A 20,580-nucleotide genomic window follows, 5' to 3' on the forward strand; every position below is an offset into this window, starting at 1 on the left:
TCTATTGTTAGTATAGAAATGTTGAAAATAGCAGCTGTAAGGATGTCCAGGACTCATTAAACGTAAGCTTTGAACCAAACCTACTCTCCTAACACAATGGAAAAAGTTGTGTCACGTCTTCAGACTATTGTTCCTATATTATATTTTTATTTTAATTGTGCAAACCAGTGGTTATCTGCATAATCTATTAACCTTCACACTCATAGACGGGTCAAATTAGCCTTTGAAGCTTTTTCAGTGACTTCAGTGATTCTTACATCTAAATGCATATCTTTCAAAAACGTCAAATTAGGATGTGCAATAAATAAAATAATCCACACTTGTAGCAGGAGAAACCACTTAAATTTTATTGACATGCAATTTCTTTGGTGTTCCATAGTTCGAAAGTCATGTGGTACAATTTCCAAGCATACATAGAAGGAAAAAAAAACTGCTATTTCTTCTCAATCATTTTTTTAATCCCAAATTGAAATATAATTCATATTTTTACATTTTCAGTCATGGCAATATATTGAAGATAAATTATAATTTTTTTATTTTTTTATTTTTGTAAATATATATATTAGATTCTTGTGGAATACACATCTGACTTTACAGTTTATTTTTAAACACCGTCACTGCCAGCATCAGGGCACGCACTGTAAAAATGTCAGCATTCGTCAATAATAGTTATGTTATCTAAACAGAACTTAAATGGCATAAACAGAAAACTTCATTAAGTCAATTCACACCATGCAAAGTGAAGTCTTCTTCACAACTCATAAACTGCATTTAGTGTATATGTCAGGCGTGTGTGTGTGTGTGTGTGTGTGTGTGTGTGTGTGTGTATTGATCGCTGAAGCCCAAGCCAAGTTTAGTCCATACTTTACATAGTAAATTATGAGTGAAATGTTCACGTAGCCCATCAGAAACACCTGCAGGTAAGCTGCCTAAAGGTTAAATATGCTCTCAGTCTATACGTCACATACTTTATAGGCCTACAGTACTTAGAATTATCTCTAAGTATCATAAGTGTTATATGTCAGGCAAGAAACGGCCACTTAAGTGTAATATCAGACATGCTGCAGACATGGCAGATATTACACAGTTGGTCATCTGTCATACTGATGATGAAAGGGACTTTACTTCATTGACAGGTTTCTTAGCCTATCAGGGTCAGCCACAGTGTGTGTTGCTTTCTTGGCTACATTTTTGGATTTTTAGGCTCTAATAACCGCCAAGATGCCAGCAGAAGTTTTTAAATACAGAAACCTGATGCCACAGACAGTACAGCCATGTCTCTGGACAGGACATAAAAATGCTAATGGAAAAAAAAATTCATTTCCAGCATGTTTATCTTTCTCCTGGTGGTGGTGGGCTGCAGGAAGCGACAGAGTTTATGGGGAAACGGAAATGAAACAGTGATGTATTGATATTTCGGTATTATACACATTGTACCTATTAATACTTAAGCAGGAGACAATGTCCTACAGTGTGCCTTGGATGGAGGGAGTCAGTCTTCTTTGTAAATCAACTTAAGTCAACACATTGTAATGTAATCACTGGGCAGGGTGTTATTTTTGAATGAGCAGCAGGCCGATTGACATACACACAGTACATGAGTGAAGTTTAAGCTGTTGATCATTCCCTTGAGAGCGAGAGGCTGGGAAACTGATCCCTGATCAGCTCTGATAGAAACAATTTGAGAGGGTTTGGCCATTATTGTTTTCACATGGATTCATTTGACCTCCATGATCCTTCTTTACAGCTGTGGTCAAACAGGGTTAGGCCGATGTATGGGGTTGATATTATTTAGGGCTGCATGATATGAGGAAAATATACGATAACGTTGTAATAGCAACATTACTTGGGATAAATAAACTTACATCTAAGTGTAGTCAGATCTGCATTTCTGCTGCTTTCAGTGTCTCTGCTAAAATACAACAAATTGCTTGTTGAATTTAAAACAAATGGAAGGAAATCATTTCCAACATTTCCAACATTGTATTGAACAAATTGAACATTGGATGGAATATAAAATGACAGTTACCTTTTAAAGTGCAGTTTTCTACTGATAACAAATCTCAGAGCGTCTTGTGTGTTGCAGCCTTTCTCGATGTGTTGTATTGCGCCAGTTAATATTGCTATGATGATTTAAAAAAAAAAAAAAAAAAAAAAAAAAAACGATATATGGTGCAGCCCTAATATTATTGCTTTATAAGAAATCAGAAAGCCCATATCTCAGCCAAACCCTGGCCCGCAGCCGCACGGCCATGCCAAACTCTCTCTCTGCGTATGGCTCGGCTGCTCTCAGCTGCTCAGCAGGACGATGACGTAAATGAGGAGCAGGCAGATGAGGATGAGGGTGAAGTTGACAAACAGCTCCTGCAGGTTCCTCTTGGCTTGTGGATTCACCTCAATCTGAGACGCTCGGCGAATGGCCGACTTGGTCATGTGCTGAACGCGCTCCATGGAGACAGCGGGCTGGCTAGATTTTTGATTGGCTGGATTACGAGAGGAGAGAGTTGGGTCAGGCTGCGGGGCCTGTTTGGACCGAGCGGAGCTGGACTGAGCTGGTCCGGGCTGGTTTGAAGGAGGTGAAATCAGGGGAATCAAACCGCTGCTGGTAGCTGGAGATGAGCTCAGGTCTGGGTGTTTTTTTCAGCAGCGTGGCCTGAAGTGGTTCAGTCCCGGTTACACAAGACAAAACAGTGACCTCTTCTCTTTTCTGTCTTCTCTCTGCTGCTGGGAAAAAAAAACAAAACACAGACAGTAAGAAAAGGCTGTTTGCCTTCATAAATCAAATAAAAAAAAAATCAAAGCACTTCAGCACCCTCCTCTGGGTGATGTCTCCTGGTTGAGATGTTGTGTGACCTTTCCGTATCGCAGCACATGGTGTGATGATAAGAGAGCAGCTCAGAGGCGCCGGCTGAGGTCTGATGATGTGTTAAGCCAGATACTCGGAGGAGTGGCAGCGACACAATGTGAAGGACGAGGTGTGCGTTCACATTGTGTAATAAAATAAACATGGACACATGGTGTGAAACATTTTGATTAAGGATATTTACCCTTTAACATAATTCCAATCATTTTCTTTAAAGCATGTCTACTATCTGAAGGCAACAATGGAGATTACATCCCTACTATTCAGCAATTGAAGTGTACCTATGTGGCTTTTACTGACCAGCAGACACATCGGCCGCAAGGGGCAATGACGTGATGATGGTTCATTTTAAAGCCCCTAAGATCTTGGTTTCAAAACAATAAATAATGGTGACTAGATAATTAACAATCAGAGTTAGAGTATGAAAGAAAAAGGGTTATTTACTGACATTAGCCACCATACTGTAAGCTACTGCTCGTACCAGACCAAGTAGAGCTTTGATTCTCTGCCCGAACCCGATTGGGCCCAACCCGATCCGTCGGGTTCAGGCCGGTCCAGGCTGTCATTACTCAAAATTCCCCCAGGCTTTAAAGCAACATCGATTCTTTTGTACCTTTAAAATAATGTTTCCAAAATCGTTTCAGTGGTTCATCAACTTGTAACAGGGTGAACGGCATTCGCTTTGCAGCCCACAAACATTGAATGCCACAGAACTTTCTTTTATTATCCAGTTTGACAGTCAGTTATAACGGAAAAAGAACATAAATAAACTACTTTAATGTAGATTTTCTTTAGGGCTTTATTACATGGTATCGGATCGGTGCATAAACTCCAGTACTTCCCGATACCGATACCAGCGTTTTAGGCAGTATCGGAGCCGATACCGATACCAGTATCGGGAAGTATTGGAGTTTATGCACATCTCTAATTTTCGCCCCTTCCCAAAAGTTCTCCAATGGAAAGTTCCCAGATGGATATGCCGAGCAAATGCGAAGCAATCCATCTGGCGGAGTCAGGTTACCTCGGTAGTACCGACCTAATTCAGTCGGTACCATAAAAAGTACCGACTTCGGTCAGCCTAGTCAGAGTGGCACAAATTTTGACTACCGTACCGCCTCTCTAATCATGAGAAAAGTTATGCAATCTCTATGTAATACAGCAAATGACATTTTAGTTTTTTTTTTGTTTTTCTGGTGGTCATTCTGACCAGGCTTGGGCCCAAAACTGCTGCTGTGGTTCAGGCTCGGCTCAGGACAGGAACATTTTGCGGGTTCATGTAGGGTCGGGACCAGGTCATAGCTCTAAGACCAAGTAAGCCTGGACTAGCAAAACAAGAACAAGAGCCTGTTTTATTCCTTATGAATTACACTTTTAATTTCTCCTTTTAAAACGTTACATTGTCACGGTTTGATAATTTCCCCTTTTATTACGGTCTTGCATGCTCTCCTGCATGTCGATTGAATAAAAGTAGAATGTGAGCAGGAATAATAAATGAGCTTCTCAGTGCAGCTACAGGCTGGTCTGCACTCTGCTAAATCCCTTTTTGTCATCTGATCCGGGACTTTCCTGAGTTCAAAGTCACCGTGACAAGGTGACCGTGCTTTTGCATTAGTGGCTCCCGCGAACAGTGAACATTTTACCGCTTGTACAGCTCTGCCAAGGTTTTAGCTATTTTTAACGAGATTAAAAGTCCTGCTCACAGCTCCCTGCTGGATGCATTGTTTTATTCAAATACAAAAAGGGGAGAACAACGTACGGACAGCTTTGGATTCCTGGAGCCTTGTCACAAGAGATGTTAGGCTGGTAATCTGTGCATTAGATATCCTGTGTGCAATGGTTTGTCCTGATGGTGGCACCAAAGGAAATTGCTATTTCATCTTTCACATTAAAAGCACGCTAATCCATTTACTTCAATTTTTCTTTGTTATTTCCAGTGACTTGGCTGCAGCGTAGGATCAGTACAGATAACAGGACTCATTTTGTGCCATAGAGTATGATGCCGTCATTCAGACGTTTCAACACATCTATTTTTGTCATTTCACTTTTGTTTTTTTTCTCACACTTATCTGCTTCTGAGTCACCCATTATCACTTGGCATGTAACACCTTAACACATACACACATGTCCTCATACCCTATGGGATAACTCCATGAGAGCGTCAGTCTGCTTTGAGGCCTCTAACCTCTGACCTGACTGAAGTTGTCTGCTCTGACAGCAAGATGTTTTTTTGGGGTTTAATTTCTAAGCCCTCAAGACTTACATAGCCTCTGTGCGTGCATGGCAAAATGTGCTGTAGTTTGAAATTGTGCATTTAGAGGTGTAGTTCAGTTTGAAAGAAATAAATAAATAAAGCAGAAATGATGTTGGGTAGACTTAAGCAGAAACAGGTGACACATTCACAGTCCAGTTGTAAGAAACAGAAGAAAAAAGGCATTACTCTACATTTTAATGAGGAAAATAGTTATAATTGACTAAACTTTAATAGGAGCTAACATGTGTTGTGTAAGTGGCTGACTCTTAAAAAATGTTTTTTTTAAAGCTGGTCTAATCAATATTTTATAATTTAATAATGTGAGGGTGACACTCGGAGCGATGTTCTTGTTGCCACCATCTAGTGGCCATTAGAGGAACTTCAGCAGTGGCTTCCCCACTCAGCTGTGGTGGCCAAAACAAATGACAAACATCCTCAATTCCCTTGTGTCATACAGTATGTGAGGAGCCTTTACTGTGAATTATAAACTTCCCCGTAACGACAGCTCATAATGGAGCTAAAACAATACATATCCTGGCATGCTGTGAAGCCCCCTGTCCAGCTCTTGGCCCCTGAATCACTCAACACTACGGGTCATACTGTAAATGGAGCTTTCATTGCCTTCTCCCACTCAGTGAGAGAAACTATCCTTTTTGTCCTGCCAGTACTTTGACCTTTGACACTTTGGGGTTAAATTGGGATCCTCTTGTGTCTGGGCCTCTTCAGCTCATCGCCGTGTGACTGACACCATGTGAGCGACTGGTGCTCCACGTTATCCTCCACTCCAATCTGCACACATCAGCCACATCATTCTAGGCTGAGTGCCAACTGTCAATCATTCTATGCGAGAAGACTTTTCTTCTGACTAGTGTGCACGTATAATCCTCATTTCCACAAAAGAGGAATGAGTGGAAGAAGTTAAGTGTCGACAGTAAATACCCAAAGCCGTCGCTCTGTCAGAGGCAGCGCACCGCACTGATTGGTCTATCTTTCATTTACATAAAAGCATGCAACTGGACAAAACACAGCAACTAGAGGAGGCTGGGCAGGCTGGTGGCCACTACAAACACAAAAACCTTTATTATTAATGTTAAAGCTGAGCGGTCCCATAGCCATTGTACCAGAACCCCCACCCCCCAAGGGGCCACTGATTAAATCTGAAGGGTGATTAGCAAGTAGTAGAAAAAAAATCTCTGCTGCAGTATAGACGTTTCTCATATCTTTGCTTTTTTTTTTTCTTGTAATCTTTATTTATAGATGGTTATTATTACTGTTAAAGTACAGACATCTCTTTTGTTCCTTTGAAAGAACCATGTTGTACTTTTATGAACACAGTCAGCTGTTGTTAGCCGTTGTTGCCAAGAGCTAAATACCTCCAGTGTGACCAACGTGATGTGTCAAAAGATAGTTTTCATCTTATTCATCAAATATTGTTACATTTGGAGAAGTGTGTGTGTGTGTGTGTGTGTGTGTGTGCGTGTGTGTGTGTGTGTGTGTGTGTGTGTGTGTGTGTGTGTGTGTGCGTGTGTGTGTGTGTGTGTGTGTGCAGCTACAGGTACATACACACATGCATTCCCATACTCCCATATGGATACATATACTGTACATGAGGTGATGCATTCGACACTAACGACAGTTAACATGCCTCATGCAGTTATGATTCGATCAAAATGAATATATATTTTTGTAAACGAATAGCCGCGGTGTCTTTTGCAACTTCTGCATCATCTTAGAAAATGATCAACAGTAAAAAAAAAAAAAAAAAAAAAGCAGAGTATGACAACTATCGAGTAGTAAAATGTAGGTTAGAAAGATGCATGCTGATGCTGACGTATTATCTTCAGTGGGGAATGTTCAGTGTCACCCACCTGCTGATAAATGAAATGTCTTTATATGTCTAAATTTAAGTGTGGTAGTCATAATATGCCAATTTCAAATACGATATATTTATGTGATATTATAGGATTATTCCAAGCACTGTTGAATTTGAAAAAGCATTCACCAATAACATCATTATAAAGTTGACAAATCTAGCTACGTTTGTTAGAATAAAAGTGGCTGCTTTTAAGTAACTATTGAATATTTTCAATTCAATTTTATTTATCGTGTCAAATCATAACAGAAGTTACCTCAGGACACTTTCTAGATAGACACTCTATGATTTATAGAGACCCAACAATTCCCCCAAGAGAAAGCATTTGGTTTACCGCAGTGTTTCCTCTTTAGTATATTTGTTTATTGATTTCCTATTTAGTGTATTATACAGTAGAGTCACTATCCACTTGCTTTATTTTTTGTTTCTTTTGCTTTTTAAATGTGTAACTGTGTCCTTATACCTCCCTGAGAGCTCATCACGGAGTAAAGAAAAGTGTAAAAGTCAACATATATCTGTTGCCAGAATGGAAAAGTCTGTGAAAGCATAGGCGACCCTAATACCAGAATAATGCTTCTAATAATTTTTATTTTTTCCAATTTAGCCTCCAGTGTATCCGATTTGATCCATTTTAATCATAAACGTCTTTGAAGGAAAGCTGTCATATTAGAGCAGATTGATTTTGTGAGGCCAATATCATTTCTAAGCAATTGCTACTGTAACCGTGAACTATAACAATCGCTGTTAGATTTTAGCAGATTTGGCTCCTCAACGTTCTAAAATTAAATCATGTGCTTTGGATGGGAATGTAAGAGGTGGCGATGAGTGTTGTTTATCCCTCTGGGAGGTTCAGTACAGTTTCCATTCCCCCCCCCCCCCCCCATCCTGCCCCTTTGTTCAGAGCTGAGTTTATCGTATGTGAACAATGACTTTCTTTTTATAAGAAGCCGTTTTCCTCTGTATCTTAACACATAACACAGTCCACTGATAACCTCACAGTGTGAGATCATCTAACAACCCAACTAATGAAATCAAATAAACGACTAACTTCAACTTCACGGAGCCTTTCTAGTTCCATAAGATACTGTTTCATGGGCATTCAATCCACTATAGAAGTAACAATACTTTACATGCATTTTAGTGACTGTTCTAGTGTTACGATTAATTCCAAGCATTATTATCTTGTACACGTACATCATATGTTACCATCGTTATCTCCCCATCTACTGTTATTACATTAAATTAAAGAACAGCTGTGTCTGTAGAGGATGCTGGTTCTTACCTTTCGGATGAGAACAGAGCTGGTTGGAGTTTGAGAGAGAAATGTCAGATATGCAACGCTCTCCGAGGCTGTAAACACGATGAGAGAGAGAGAGAGAGAGAGAGAGAGAGAGAGAGAGAGAGAGAGAGAGAGAGAGAGAGAGAGAGAGAGAGAGAGAGAGAGAGAGAGAGAGAGAGAGAGAGAGAGAGAGAGAGAGGACATCCTTTTAAAAGATTTTAGGAGAGTGGGGGGCATGCAGCAGCCTGCACATTTCAGTGTTCAAGAATTTGGGCTTGAGTCCTAAAAAAGTTGTTAAAACCAGTTTCTCATGGCTAATTAAAAAAAAAGAAAAGAAGAAAAAGCTAAAGACCATTCGTTATTTGAATCAGTTAGCATTTCCCTTTCACAAATAATATCAGATATCGTACGTCTGCGTCGTTTATTTACAATTTCCATTTTAGCCATTCCAGGTCCATTTTAAGACCTTTGAATGTAGACATCTTTTAGTTCAAAAAGTTAGCATGTCATCAGAAGAGAGCTCTGCTGAATGCTGAAGACACCTTAAATACAGTTTTTTTTTTTTGTACACTTTCAAATTATTCTATCCTTTCTATAACTTTGTTGAAATCATGAAGGAAATCATTAATTCTAATACTAAGATCTATCGTTCCAGAGAAAGACACTGATGCTGATGCATCATCATGACCAGCCAGGTAGAACGCGTGGAGATTTTTTTCTTCCGCTCATTTACTTCTTTGCACTTCCTTTGATGCTGTTGAGCATCCTCAGTGTGATGGATGGGTCACCATGTTTGGATTCCACAGCTAGCTTGCAGTTTGGCCTCCAATCAAACATCATGGCTGGGCTACTCTATTGTCTTCATTATCCCGACAGCCTGATAGACACACTGAACAGCTGATGTCGCCTCTAAATATACAGTTTGGCCATGACCACATCATCATAAGGTCTGGGGATATATCCTTTTAGGATCGTCATATTGTGAAAGCAGCAAACAAGACTAATAATTTCCCAAATAGCCTCCATAATCTAAATGTGTATGTATCATTTGAAATTTAATGTAACAATATCCTCAAATCTTTTATATTTGCTGCTGTTGGAGAATAAATAATAGATATGTGTGCTTGTCAGCTAGAGCACAAGAACACCAGAGAATGTATTGTGTCATAACTAGTCAGTTTTTAAGATCAAAATTTGAAATGGACGTCAGTACATTAGTCCGTGTCCCCCCCCCCCCCCCCCAGTAATAACTGAAATCTTCTTTGGAAAAGTGTGTGTGAAGTCCTGGACAGCATCCTCCACTTGGGAGAAATCAAAAGAGACAGGCGCTTGAAAGAAAAGTCCGGAAAAAGTAAAAATAACCCCCCTGCTGTGGCCCAGAAAGCTTTTGCATCTGCCTTAAAAGGAGAATGTAAATGTCATGTTATAAGGAGTCAGCTTTGTTGTTACTGCTACTCACTGCTGGATACACACTTCAGATAAGCAGATATGTCCGTCACCCTCTTTTATGACAACTGTATTTTTCCAGAGATAAGATGAAATAGTGATCCTCCCTTTGGGAAGGATGGGAGAGGAGATACAAATGTATTCAAGAAAACAGACCACTGTTTCATGAACATAAGTGTGAATTTAAAAATAAATTAAAACAAATAAGAAGACATTTTAGTTTTTTAGGATGTATCCCTCTGGAGGTCATTATTACCAATTTCTGTACAGCATCAGTACCTTTATATCCCCTGGCCAGTGCTCGAATTATCTTTTTGTCTTTAAGGGGGTCTCTCTATCTCACAACATATATAACATATAACAACACCTAGGTGTTCAGTCGTCTCGTGTGTTGAACCATGGAAATAAATAGACGAACAATTTTGGAATTTGCACTGAGATGTTGTCGGGTAGCCTATTCACTGAATAGTCCGCCATCAGAGATTGCATTGTATTGCTGACAGGTGTTTCAAAATATCTGGGAACTTTTCCAGAGCTCTGAATGGCAGAGGATAGCTACAGATTTATTTATATTTAAGATGTATTGGTGGTATTTACCTCAAAAGCAAGGTGACTTCTTCGGACTTGCGAGTGCTGTCAAATCGATCATATGCGGTTTGCTCACATAGCCTAGTGGTGTGGTGGTGAAGTGCAGTCATGCTGCGTTCATGAGCGTAGGGTAGGCTCAGGTCTACGTCCCTTAGTAGCCTATACCGCACAGGGATTTGATAATGAGCGTTGTTTAAGATTAAATTACAATGCCACATATGGCAGACCCCCTCAGATTTTTGACTTTGTTGCTTTCATGGGAGCCAGTCCTCACTATGGGAGCTCGGCTCCCTCTGGCTCCCACGTAATTCGAGCACTGCCCCTGGCTATTCCCCGTGGTTATGTTTTTTTATGATTTATAGGGAAAGCAGTGAACTGAGGACATCTTTTTAAAGTCTTGGTATGTATCTTTCACCATGTAAGATCCTTTTCAAACTCATGTAAAGGTGTCACATTTGCCTTTTATGATTTATGATACCTGGGTTACTGATAATCCGTGTACAGTAGGCCTATGATGTATGTACTATGAAGAATTGTACTGGCAACACAAACATCTGTTGTGTGAGAATTATACATGTACTGTATATCTGATGGACTATTGTAGTCCATCAGATATACAGTACATGTATAATAATAATAATAATAATAATAATAATAATAATAATAATAATAATAAGTGTCTCATTTTATCATCCTCTTCTTTTCTCCATTTTCACAAACACATTGATTTTATTTCTAGCTGAAAAATAATTATATATATATATATAAAAAGAAAAATGTTCCACAAGAAAATAGTTGTCTCTTCTTTTTTTTGTCCCAGGAGTACTAGAGCTCTGCATCCTTACATGGTGAAATGTGAGACTGCTCTGACCTCAGACGAGAAAGAGCGGAAGATGCAGAGTGAGAGAAACAACTCGTCTGACACAGAAAACCACGGCAGGCCAGAGAAAACAGACAACGCCTCTGCTGCTAGTCAGCAGAGAAGGAGAATTCTTCTCCGCTGGCCAAAGAGGTAAGTACAGAACAGATGCATGAAAACCCAAAAAACATTGTTGACTCAATTGGCCACATTCTCATGAAACTTGTAATGGATGTTCTCAGACACCAGAGGATTATTCTGGGTTCCTCCAGCAGGCCAAATGAGAAACGGTCAAATGAGAAACCACAGATCTTGTCGCCACTGCTGCTTTTTCTGCTCTAATCTCAAGAATAACAATGGAGTTACCTCCCTTAGTGTGGCCATGTTTAGGTATGTTTACACTGGGCAAAATCAAGTGTACTCAAAGAAAGATATTCCAGTATTTACAGGGGATGATTTGGCCCTGATCTGTCCTGTTGTGGATGTACTTCCTAATCGGGTAATCAGACGGAAAACAGCCCTTGCGTTTAAAAAAAAGTACGCTTTGTGGGGCCATGTTGCTTCATGATTCAAGAACATTTAAAGGGATACTTCACCAATTAGCATTAAGCTTTGTATCAGTAGAAACCCGGTAGTATTTTTGATTGACCGTGCTTCCCTCCCTCATGTCCCCCTATTTCTCTGTATTGTGGGTCTGGAAAAAGCATCTCGCTCGATGCCGCTAGCCGGGAAAGGTGACATCGAAAGCGGTGTGCGAGTAAGCGGAAACGCGGAACGAGGACAGGAGTAAGAGCTAGGTGGAACGCTAATGCTAGCCGACCACCTGTCCCATCCATCCTGCTTGCAAGTGTCCGCTCATTAGACAACAAACTGAACTACATCCAACTTCAACGAAACTCCCAACGCGAGTTCAGAGACTGCTGTGTTTTTGTGGTTGTGGAAATATGGCTGAACAACAGTGTACCGGACTCTGCTATCTAGCTACCAGGCCTGCTGTGGCCTTGTTCAAATTAATGATGGGGCTGTGTTTTTTCATGCTGTCTGAACTAGAGCTGGGCGATATGTAAAAATCAAATATCATGATATTTTTTACCCAATACATTAATGTCGATATTGCGGCAATATTGTAGGGTTGACAATTGGTGCTTTCCCAAAATATTAACACAATGAGAGTGTTTGATAAACAATCACCAATAATGTGGATACGATAACTAAGTGGGTAAAGGCAAATAATTAATTAAACAGCTAGTAAGTCTGATAAGTTCAGAAAGTTATATCACTTTACTGTAATACAGCCTTCAAAACCAGGAAGAAAAAAAAACACTTTTACTATTATGATATATACAATATTTAAAGGTGCTGTAGGTAGGATTGGGAAGATCCAGGACTTAGCCACACTTAGTCCCTCCCCCCCTTTCCGCTAAAGCCCAAAACGGTCTCCTAAGCCCCTCCCCCCACAAGGGAGAATGAATGCGTGTGCATGAGCAGTGATTGACACGGAGTTAGACCCCCCCTGGCCCTGATTGGTGCATCTGCGGTGGATTTTTGCAAATCACACTACAGGCTGTAGGTGGTGCCAGAGGAGCCGGATTTTGTTTTAAATGACCTGCTTCATGTAGTTCTACTGGAACATAGGATCAGTTTCAGCAAATATGACAGACAGTTAGTTTTATAAGTCTTACCTACTGCACCTTTAAGACGATATCTAGTCTCATATATCAATGTCGATATAATATGATATTTTGCCCAGCCCTAGTCTGAATGTGGTCTTATTCCCTCCGAGTACACACAAAGTATGCAGGATAGGAAGTACAGTAAACAATGTCTACTCCTGTCACAAACACTTGGCTACACATAACTCCACAGTATATTGTAAATAAACCAGGGATGTTTGTACTACATGTCAGCTGTGACTTTACAGAAGGAAGTGTTGATTCCCTTACAAAGGCCCTGTCCTAAGCTACCCTCGTCTCTTTTCATCCTGCACAAAGCTGTAACTGAAATAAGATATTAATTGATTGCATTATAGCTAATAACACTGGCATTCATTATGCTTTTGAAAACCCTCCTTGTCATTTTGTTGACGCAATTGTATATTGTAACACATGAGAAAGAGATAGAGGAAAAGAGATAGATGATGATGGGAGAGGGAGAGAAAGGGCATTTTAGGGGTGAAGATGGATGGATGGATGGAGGGAGGGTTTACCCCCATCAGCTGTGTTTACTCTGGAGGACTTACTGCTGCTGTTGGCAGCTTCACACACATTCTCTCTTTCCCCTTTTTTTTCTCTCTCTCTCTGTTCTCCAGATATAGCCAGCTATGTGGAGAAGCCTACAACCAGCTTTTCCCCAGAGGCCTCTGTCTAAGAGCAGGGTTTATCTGAAATGGGCTTTTAAAGGACAGTACCAACCCAAGACACAACAATTCTCCTCTCAATCTCACTCCAGTGACATTAAAGTTTTTGCGAATAGAATTTCAAAAAAGATCACATTAAGAAAAATCGAATTTGGAAACTCAGGTGGGTTAAAAGGTTCCTTCAGGCAGCGTCGGGCTGGTTTTATAAAACATTAAAGACAATGTAGAGCATTTCCAAGTAGTGGGAGTAAACATGTCAAATGTTACTCTTGCAAAGTAGTGCTGAAAGTACTGTATGATGTACAGTATAGCCCTTAAAAGCTCCAAATGATATACTGTATACCTCAGAAGCTCAGGTCATATCTTCGATCAAATGGATAATTAATCCATCACAGAGCAGGGTTACAAAAACCAAACTCTAATGTTTCTGACACAGCCATGGCTGCATCAGTATGCACAATAATTCACTGAACCTAATGTGATTACAAGACTACTGCGATTGAAACACAGACCACATACACCTTAATCTGATGATTTCATTTAAAGGAGTTATCTGGATTGTTGATGCCGGCAATTAAGACATGCCGACAATTCAATCAGCTGGATGTGTGTGTGTGCGTGTGTGTGTGTGTGTGCGTGTGTGTGTGTGTGTGTGTGTGTGTGTGTGTGTGTGTGTGTGTGTGTGTGCATGTGTGTGTGCGTGTGCGTGTGTGTGTGCGTGTGCGTGTGTGTGAGGATACATCATATTTTCAGTCAAACACTTTATTTACATTAAGTTGATTATATAAATTACACTTCAGCAATAAAAATACAACATGAGTGACATGATAGGTTTTAACATGAAGAGATTGACTGACAGTGTTTACAGCCTAGAGGGGAGCATGTGAGTCTGACTGAACAACAACTGACACACAGAGCAGGGACGGTTCTTTAGGTGTCTTTGGTTAGTGTAGAGTTTCTCTGTGGAACCATAATGACTCAAGCAAGTATCGTATTTATTAGCGTATAAATATGAAATCTCAGTGGGTTGATACCAAGGTGGGTGTGACACTGGGGGTGGAAAAAGTTGATTTAAATGTGGCCTATTGGGTTCAGCTGCGTCACCGTTTTTTGACCGTGGTTAGGTGTATGGTGAAAACGTGGTTAAGTGTATGATGACGTGGTAAGACTAAAAGAAGAACCATTATTTTGTTTGATTAGTTTGGATTGTCATATCCAACTTTAAGTTTGAACTCTTGGACAACAAGTTATTGATTGGCAATTGTTTGTTCAAAAAACACATCTACACCTATGCCACGCGTTAATTACCGACCAAACAAAGGAACAAATGTGCGCCGACAGATAGGGTTTGCCTTACATGTGCGTGGTGCCTTTAAAACCTGCAGACCCTGTGTTTGTTTTGCAGCCAAAAGTATTGGTCTGGATGGTGGAGGAGTTCTGGATGATTTGAGATATGTTTGTCATACAGCTCTTTGAAGCATTTCATATTTCATAAATGGTTCTTTATCTCATCTGAAGCCCTAATAGAGGCTTTTTCAGAGAGAGCAAGCTAGCCTGGTGGTTGGAGACGTGGTTCTGTACATCCTGGAGATACGCAGATTTAATCCCATAACTCTTTGCATCCAGCCTGCTGAGCAAGACACTGAATCCATCCCAGCTGCTGGGAAGCTGCTCTGCTCTGCTCTGCTCAGAAAGCTTCCTCCTCAGGGATCAAAAGTCCAAGAGAAAACCAAAGGAAGTCTCCCCAGTTACTGAACACTATCCCAGCTGCCAGTGCTCCCAATATAAGCTAATGCAGCACCCCCGATCTAACCCATCCACCTTTTACATCTCCTGAAATCATCCACAAAGCCAGCACACCTCATCTGTCCAACTAAAATAAATCAAACACACCCCACCTTACTAAATGTGAAACACCACAAATCCAACAGACACAATAGTTGGCATCCTCCTTCGGTCATTTCAAACCCAACACCTGATGTTGAATCTCAAATGACTTTTAACCCATTCTACTTATGTACCGCAATAGCCGAAAGCAACAGCAGACTACTGCTGGAACGCTAATCCAGGCATGTGTATCATACTTCTTTAATAAAACCCACATAAAACAAATGCAGCCGGGCCTCCCGAAATAAAACATTGCACCTGATCGCCGTCGTCCCCTGTCACGTCTCCATAATAATCGCTCAAATCCAGCATCTCCAAACGATGGCGTTCCCCAGAGATACCCGGCAATCATCGCTCAATTTGGGAATGCCTCGGGACACAAATCCAGCACACTGGATTTTTGGACACACTTGTTATTCCTCCGAAAATAGAAAGCCAAATCAACAGGGGCCTATCTACTGTGAGATCAGAGCTACAACTGCTGTATGTATCAATTTTACAAAGTACTGGACTACATCATGATTCTGTTGAGTCTCTGTGAGCTGGAGAGAAGTGAAGTTGTTTTAATTTGCTGTTTATCCATGCAACCAACAATAATGAGTGTTTTAAACTCGGTCTCAAAACTCCTAATATTAGCTGTTAGCGTTTAAATATTACTGAACAGAGTGTCAGAGAACAGTAGTTCCAGCTGACATCTAGAGAGGATCACAGTAGATGCATTGTAGAGAGAGAGCTGGCTACTAAATGCATAACTAAATGTTGTTATCACTGGCCGTCATCAAAGCACAGTGGACATTCTTTCCATTGTGTCATCAATATCATGTCATCACATCGAGTCTATTAAAAGAATCACAAAGGCAGTTTTGAGAGTACAACAGACTGTGCTGAACTGTTCTCTGTTGGGAGTCCTGTAGTCTGGCTCTACCACACATACATTTCAGGATAGACAGAAAAAAAAAAAAATGCTCTGGGTTGTTTGTATTTCATTAAACCAATCGCAGTGGCCTACGCTCCGGACACAGCGACGGTGCCTCTGCAAAACGGTCTCGGGAAACGCTATCTCAGTTGACTTTTGAGCATGTTTAAAGATTTGGCTAAAAAAGTGGATTTGATATTTGGTATGTGATTATAATTATTAGTGTTTTCATATTATTTTCAAACCGGAAATATATTTTTTTGTCAATCTTTGCCTTTACAAGATAGACAGGTGGTAAAGAGCAGACATGAATGAGTGGCCCTTCCCAACTATTGCTAGTTATTTCCTCCTTGTTAGTTATTTATTTACTTGTGAAAAGTTAGGCTCATCAAAATATATCCACAGGGCTATAGCCAGGATTTTATTCTGTACTGAGGTCATGAGTCAATATCAACTTGGGCAAGTCAGGCTAAAATTTTGAACAAAGTGACAAGCTGGAGACTGGTTATGTGTCTTTTGTTTTAGACATGTTTTTTAAATGGGTCACATGATCTTTCCTTTGAAATTAAAACAATATCAGACCAGATGTCAGCCTCATCTGTATGACAGCCTCTGGAGTTGTAGGAGCCCCGGTATCCATCTGAAGGGCCTTTGAGCAAGAGGTTGAACGTTATCTAGTTGAAGGACGGTCACTCTGCTCATCACAACACTTCTACAAGAGTGAGGAACATTTGGTTTGACGCAGTCTAGTTGAAATATCTGATTGGCTTCGGTTATTTAGAGCATTCGGACATGATGAGGAAGTCATCTGAATAGCTGCGATTGGTTGTTGAGGTAGAGGATTGTGATTGGAGGCGGAGGTATCTAAAGGGGTTTGTGTCTGATGTACAAGCAAGTTGGATCAGAGCAGTGGAAAAATAACTGCTCTATTTATAAAGGCCCATTTAACATAAGAGGGTCATCTGTGTCCCCCATAGGGACACAAACGGGCAGCCTGTCATGCTGCTACAGTATGAACTCACTCCATCACAACATCTGATCTGGACTCAGAACTACCTTTTTACATGCTGTCTCATGAAGCACAGATGCCATAAATCACATTTTAAAAGTTTTACATCCCGGTCTCTCAAGTTTATAGAAGCAGTATACACAAACTGAGCCGGGCCCTTTTATCTAAAGCCCTGCCTCTGCTTCACAAATAAAGCAGATTTCAAATCAAGTCCTTTCTACTCATAACTCGTGTAGAAGTACTGACCTCTAGCTCACCCAGTAGAAGCTGAGTCCTTGGCACTGGCCCGGGTTTGAATCCGACCCACGGTCCTTTGCTGCATGTTGCCCCCCCCTCCCCCCTCCCCTCCTCTTCCTCTCTTCAAGCTGTCCTGTCGATTAAAGCCATGAAACCCCCCCCAAAAAATCTTAAATTATTAATTTTTTTAAATAAATCATATTTAATAATTATGACTTTGTATCTCATAAAAAACCCTAAAAGTTAGAATCTTGATACTATTTCTAATTATTTTATATAATGATATATAAAAGTCAGAAATACATCAAAATGGGGATCTGTATATTTCTGATAATTACTGGTGTATAGATTAATAAACAGTGTTTTTATTTTAATGAGGTAAAATTTCCACGTATTGGTTTCCTATATTCAACATATGTGACTAAAGACTAATATAGAGAAGTAGGCAAAAAATGTTAAGAGAAATTTTTAAAATTCTTAAAGGTTTATGTGCTTGGTTTTTGAACATTTAAAAATATAATCTTTGACCCTAAATATAGATGAAAGGAAATCCACATAATGCCAAACACATGACTAGAAGAAACCTGACCTGATTTTAATAGAATAATGCAGGACTTTTACTTGTAATAGAGTGTTTTTACAGTGTGGTATTAGTACTTTTACTTAAGTAAAGGATCTGAATACTTCTTCCACCACTATGCTTAAAGGTCCAATGTGTGGGAATTTCTCCCATCTAGTGTTGAGATCATATATCGCAATCAACTCTCTCGCGCCACGCAGTTCAAAGTACGTATTACAGCTACGGTAGCCTTCATGCTTCAAAAAGCCGGTCTCTTGCTCTTTTCAATATCCTTCTTCTTTTTCTGGGAGAAGAAGAAGACTCTTGTTGCTGAAATTTGGATTTTGAATACGTGTGGTCCTCCATGTTTCCTTCTTCAAACTTGCCGGGGACGTGAAGCTACGATACCCATTAGCAGCATTAGCAGCACCTGTGAGTTTATCATGTGACAGCGAAAATGCGAAAGGCGGAGCAGTATGTCCTGTATGTCCCTTACCGGCTAACGTATTTCAAGATGGCGCATGAATATGGAGCATCTACCCCCAGTTCATGTTACGTAAATGTAAAATTTCAAGCCAAAAGGAATACTTGGAATTGATGGTGGTGGTAAATATTCATGAGTTTATGAACGGGCAACACAGATTGTGATAATGAACAACTAAACACGTTACACACTGGACCTTTAATGCTCATCACATAAATGCATTTTAATGTGACCCCTAATTAGAGCTTAGATCGGCCCAAAAAATCAAGCCCGAACCTGCCTGAGCCCGAGCACGTTGCGTCCGAGCCCGGCCCGGCCCGACACATTAACTGTAATTATGAGCCCGAGCCCGATTTAAACCCGACAATTTTTTAATACGTGGGCCGTTATAACTGACGTTCTCAACTACAATTCAGAGTTGTTTGAACTACAGAAATTTGTTTAGAATAATACAACAAGAACGAAGCATGTAAACTGCGCTGTTTGTTTAGAATGGAACGGATCGCAAATGGATCTGAATGAAGAAACGTAAAAAAAAAAGAAAAAAAGAAACAAAGGCTTCCATACCTCCGACTTTCCTCCACACTTGCACAAAGTTAATTCTCCTCTCTTACATCTTCAAGCTCCCGGTGTGATGCGTGCGAGAGGAGGAGACTCCGCGCATGAAGTGCTGCATTTTGTAACTGCAGCCTAACTTTTGTAGGCTACACATTTGTTACTTTTATATAGCCTATATATATATTTATAATATTTCTGATTATGGCATAGCTTTCTCCCCACCCAAATAGGATAATAAGGTAATGGATAAAAAAAAATAAAAAATTGCTTGATCAAGGGTCCGGCCCGGGCCCGGGCCCGGCCCGAGGATGTGGCGGAAAATAACGGCCCGGGGTCGGGCTCGGGCTCGGGCCGAGAATCTAAACTCTACCCTAAATATAGATGAACGGAAATCCCCATAGTGCCAAACAGAGGACTGGAAGAACCCTGACAGGTCATTTTAATAGAAACACAAAGTCAAAACAGCTCAATATTAGTCATTGATTTCTGATGTTATTAAAAGTCCGTCTAAATCTGTAATGTCTGTAAACACGGTAGTATAGCAACTGTAGTGCTGTCAACCGTTCCTTTGTATGTCATTTATATAATACAAAAAATACAGATTACTCCTTAAGGGAAGTATGCAGCTTGACATATTTTACATTTAAACTGACATTGCATGCAACATTGCATTGAGTGGCTGGTGTTTGTAGTATTATTTTGAAGTACATGCACATGTAGTATAATGGTGCCACCCTGTGGGCAACTGCAGTTGAGAGTATCACTGGCACTTATTGTTACTAACATGTGATTGAACATTAGGTGATAATAAGTCTAGTTATAGCTTGTTCTGCTGCTCAGTGACAAATTAAATCCATAATAGCAGCATTAATAAAGTACTGTAAGCATTTTAAAGTTAACATTTATATCATTGGGACCCCCTGTTTCAAGGCAGTTTCTGTAAATAGCAGAGCAAGTGGGAGCTTGTTAGTGACACCATCATTTGGCTGTGGGCATTGAGTTGCCCATGCTTAATCAGTGGTGGAATGTAACAAAGTACTTTTACTCAAGTGCTGTACTTAAGTACACATTTGAGGTACTTATTTTACTTGAGTCTTTTCTTTTTTAATGCCATTTTCTATTTCTACCCGGCGGCTACATACATATTTCAGAGAGAAATATTGTGCTTTTTATTCCACTACATTCATCTGACAGCTTTAGTTACTAGTTACTTTACAAATACACAAAATACATGTAGTTTATAAAATACAATGTTTTATTATAAATTCAACTACCCAACAATGTAACGGCCTATGAGTCCATCTGAAATGATTAGACCATTAAACACAGAATTAGTTTTCAACACTTTTTTGATGCTTTTGAAGCTTGTTGACGATTTCTTTGACACTTTTTTCGCCTCCAGTTTCTAAAATGTG

General features: G+C 40.1%; 2 protein-coding genes across 7 annotated transcripts in view; one reads left to right on the forward strand and one right to left on the reverse strand.

Moving 5' to 3' along the window:
* si:ch211-132g1.1 (T-cell surface antigen CD2) overlaps positions 1-20,580 on the forward strand; it is a 35,583-nt gene that overhangs the window by 1,880 nt on the left and 13,123 nt on the right. For all 3 annotated transcript variants that reach the window (XM_031292154.2, XM_031292155.2, XM_031292156.2), the window contains exon 2: positions 11,121-11,312. In XM_031292154.2, coding sequence (XP_031148014.1) covers positions 11,146-11,312 — 167 coding nt within the window. In that variant the 5' untranslated portion in view covers positions 11,121-11,145. The remainder of the gene's footprint in view (positions 1-11,120; positions 11,313-20,580) is intronic.
* Positions 1,195-9,121, reverse strand: pln (phospholamban). 4 transcript variants are annotated; one of them, XM_031292166.2, is made up of 3 exons: positions 9,000-9,121; positions 8,270-8,337; positions 2,480-2,721 (listed from the first exon to the last, which is right to left on the reverse strand). In XM_031292166.2, the coding sequence occupies exons 1-3, from the start codon at positions 9,104-9,106 to the stop codon at positions 2,510-2,512; spliced, it is 387 nt and encodes a 128-aa protein (XP_031148026.1). In that variant the 5' UTR covers positions 9,107-9,121; the 3' UTR covers positions 2,480-2,509. The 4 variants fall into 4 exon arrangements, with proteins under 4 accessions (XP_031148027.1, XP_031148029.1, XP_031148026.1 ...); XM_031292165.2 differs by having other exon boundaries at positions 2,480-2,724; XM_031292167.2 differs by lacking the exon at positions 9,000-9,121 and having other exon boundaries at positions 1,195-2,724; positions 8,270-8,371.

Source organism: Sander lucioperca, chromosome 24, assembly GCF_008315115.2.
Source record: "Sander lucioperca isolate FBNREF2018 chromosome 24, SLUC_FBN_1.2, whole genome shotgun sequence".
In the NCBI taxonomy this organism is placed as follows: Eukaryota; Metazoa; Chordata; class Actinopteri; order Perciformes; family Percidae; genus Sander; species Sander lucioperca.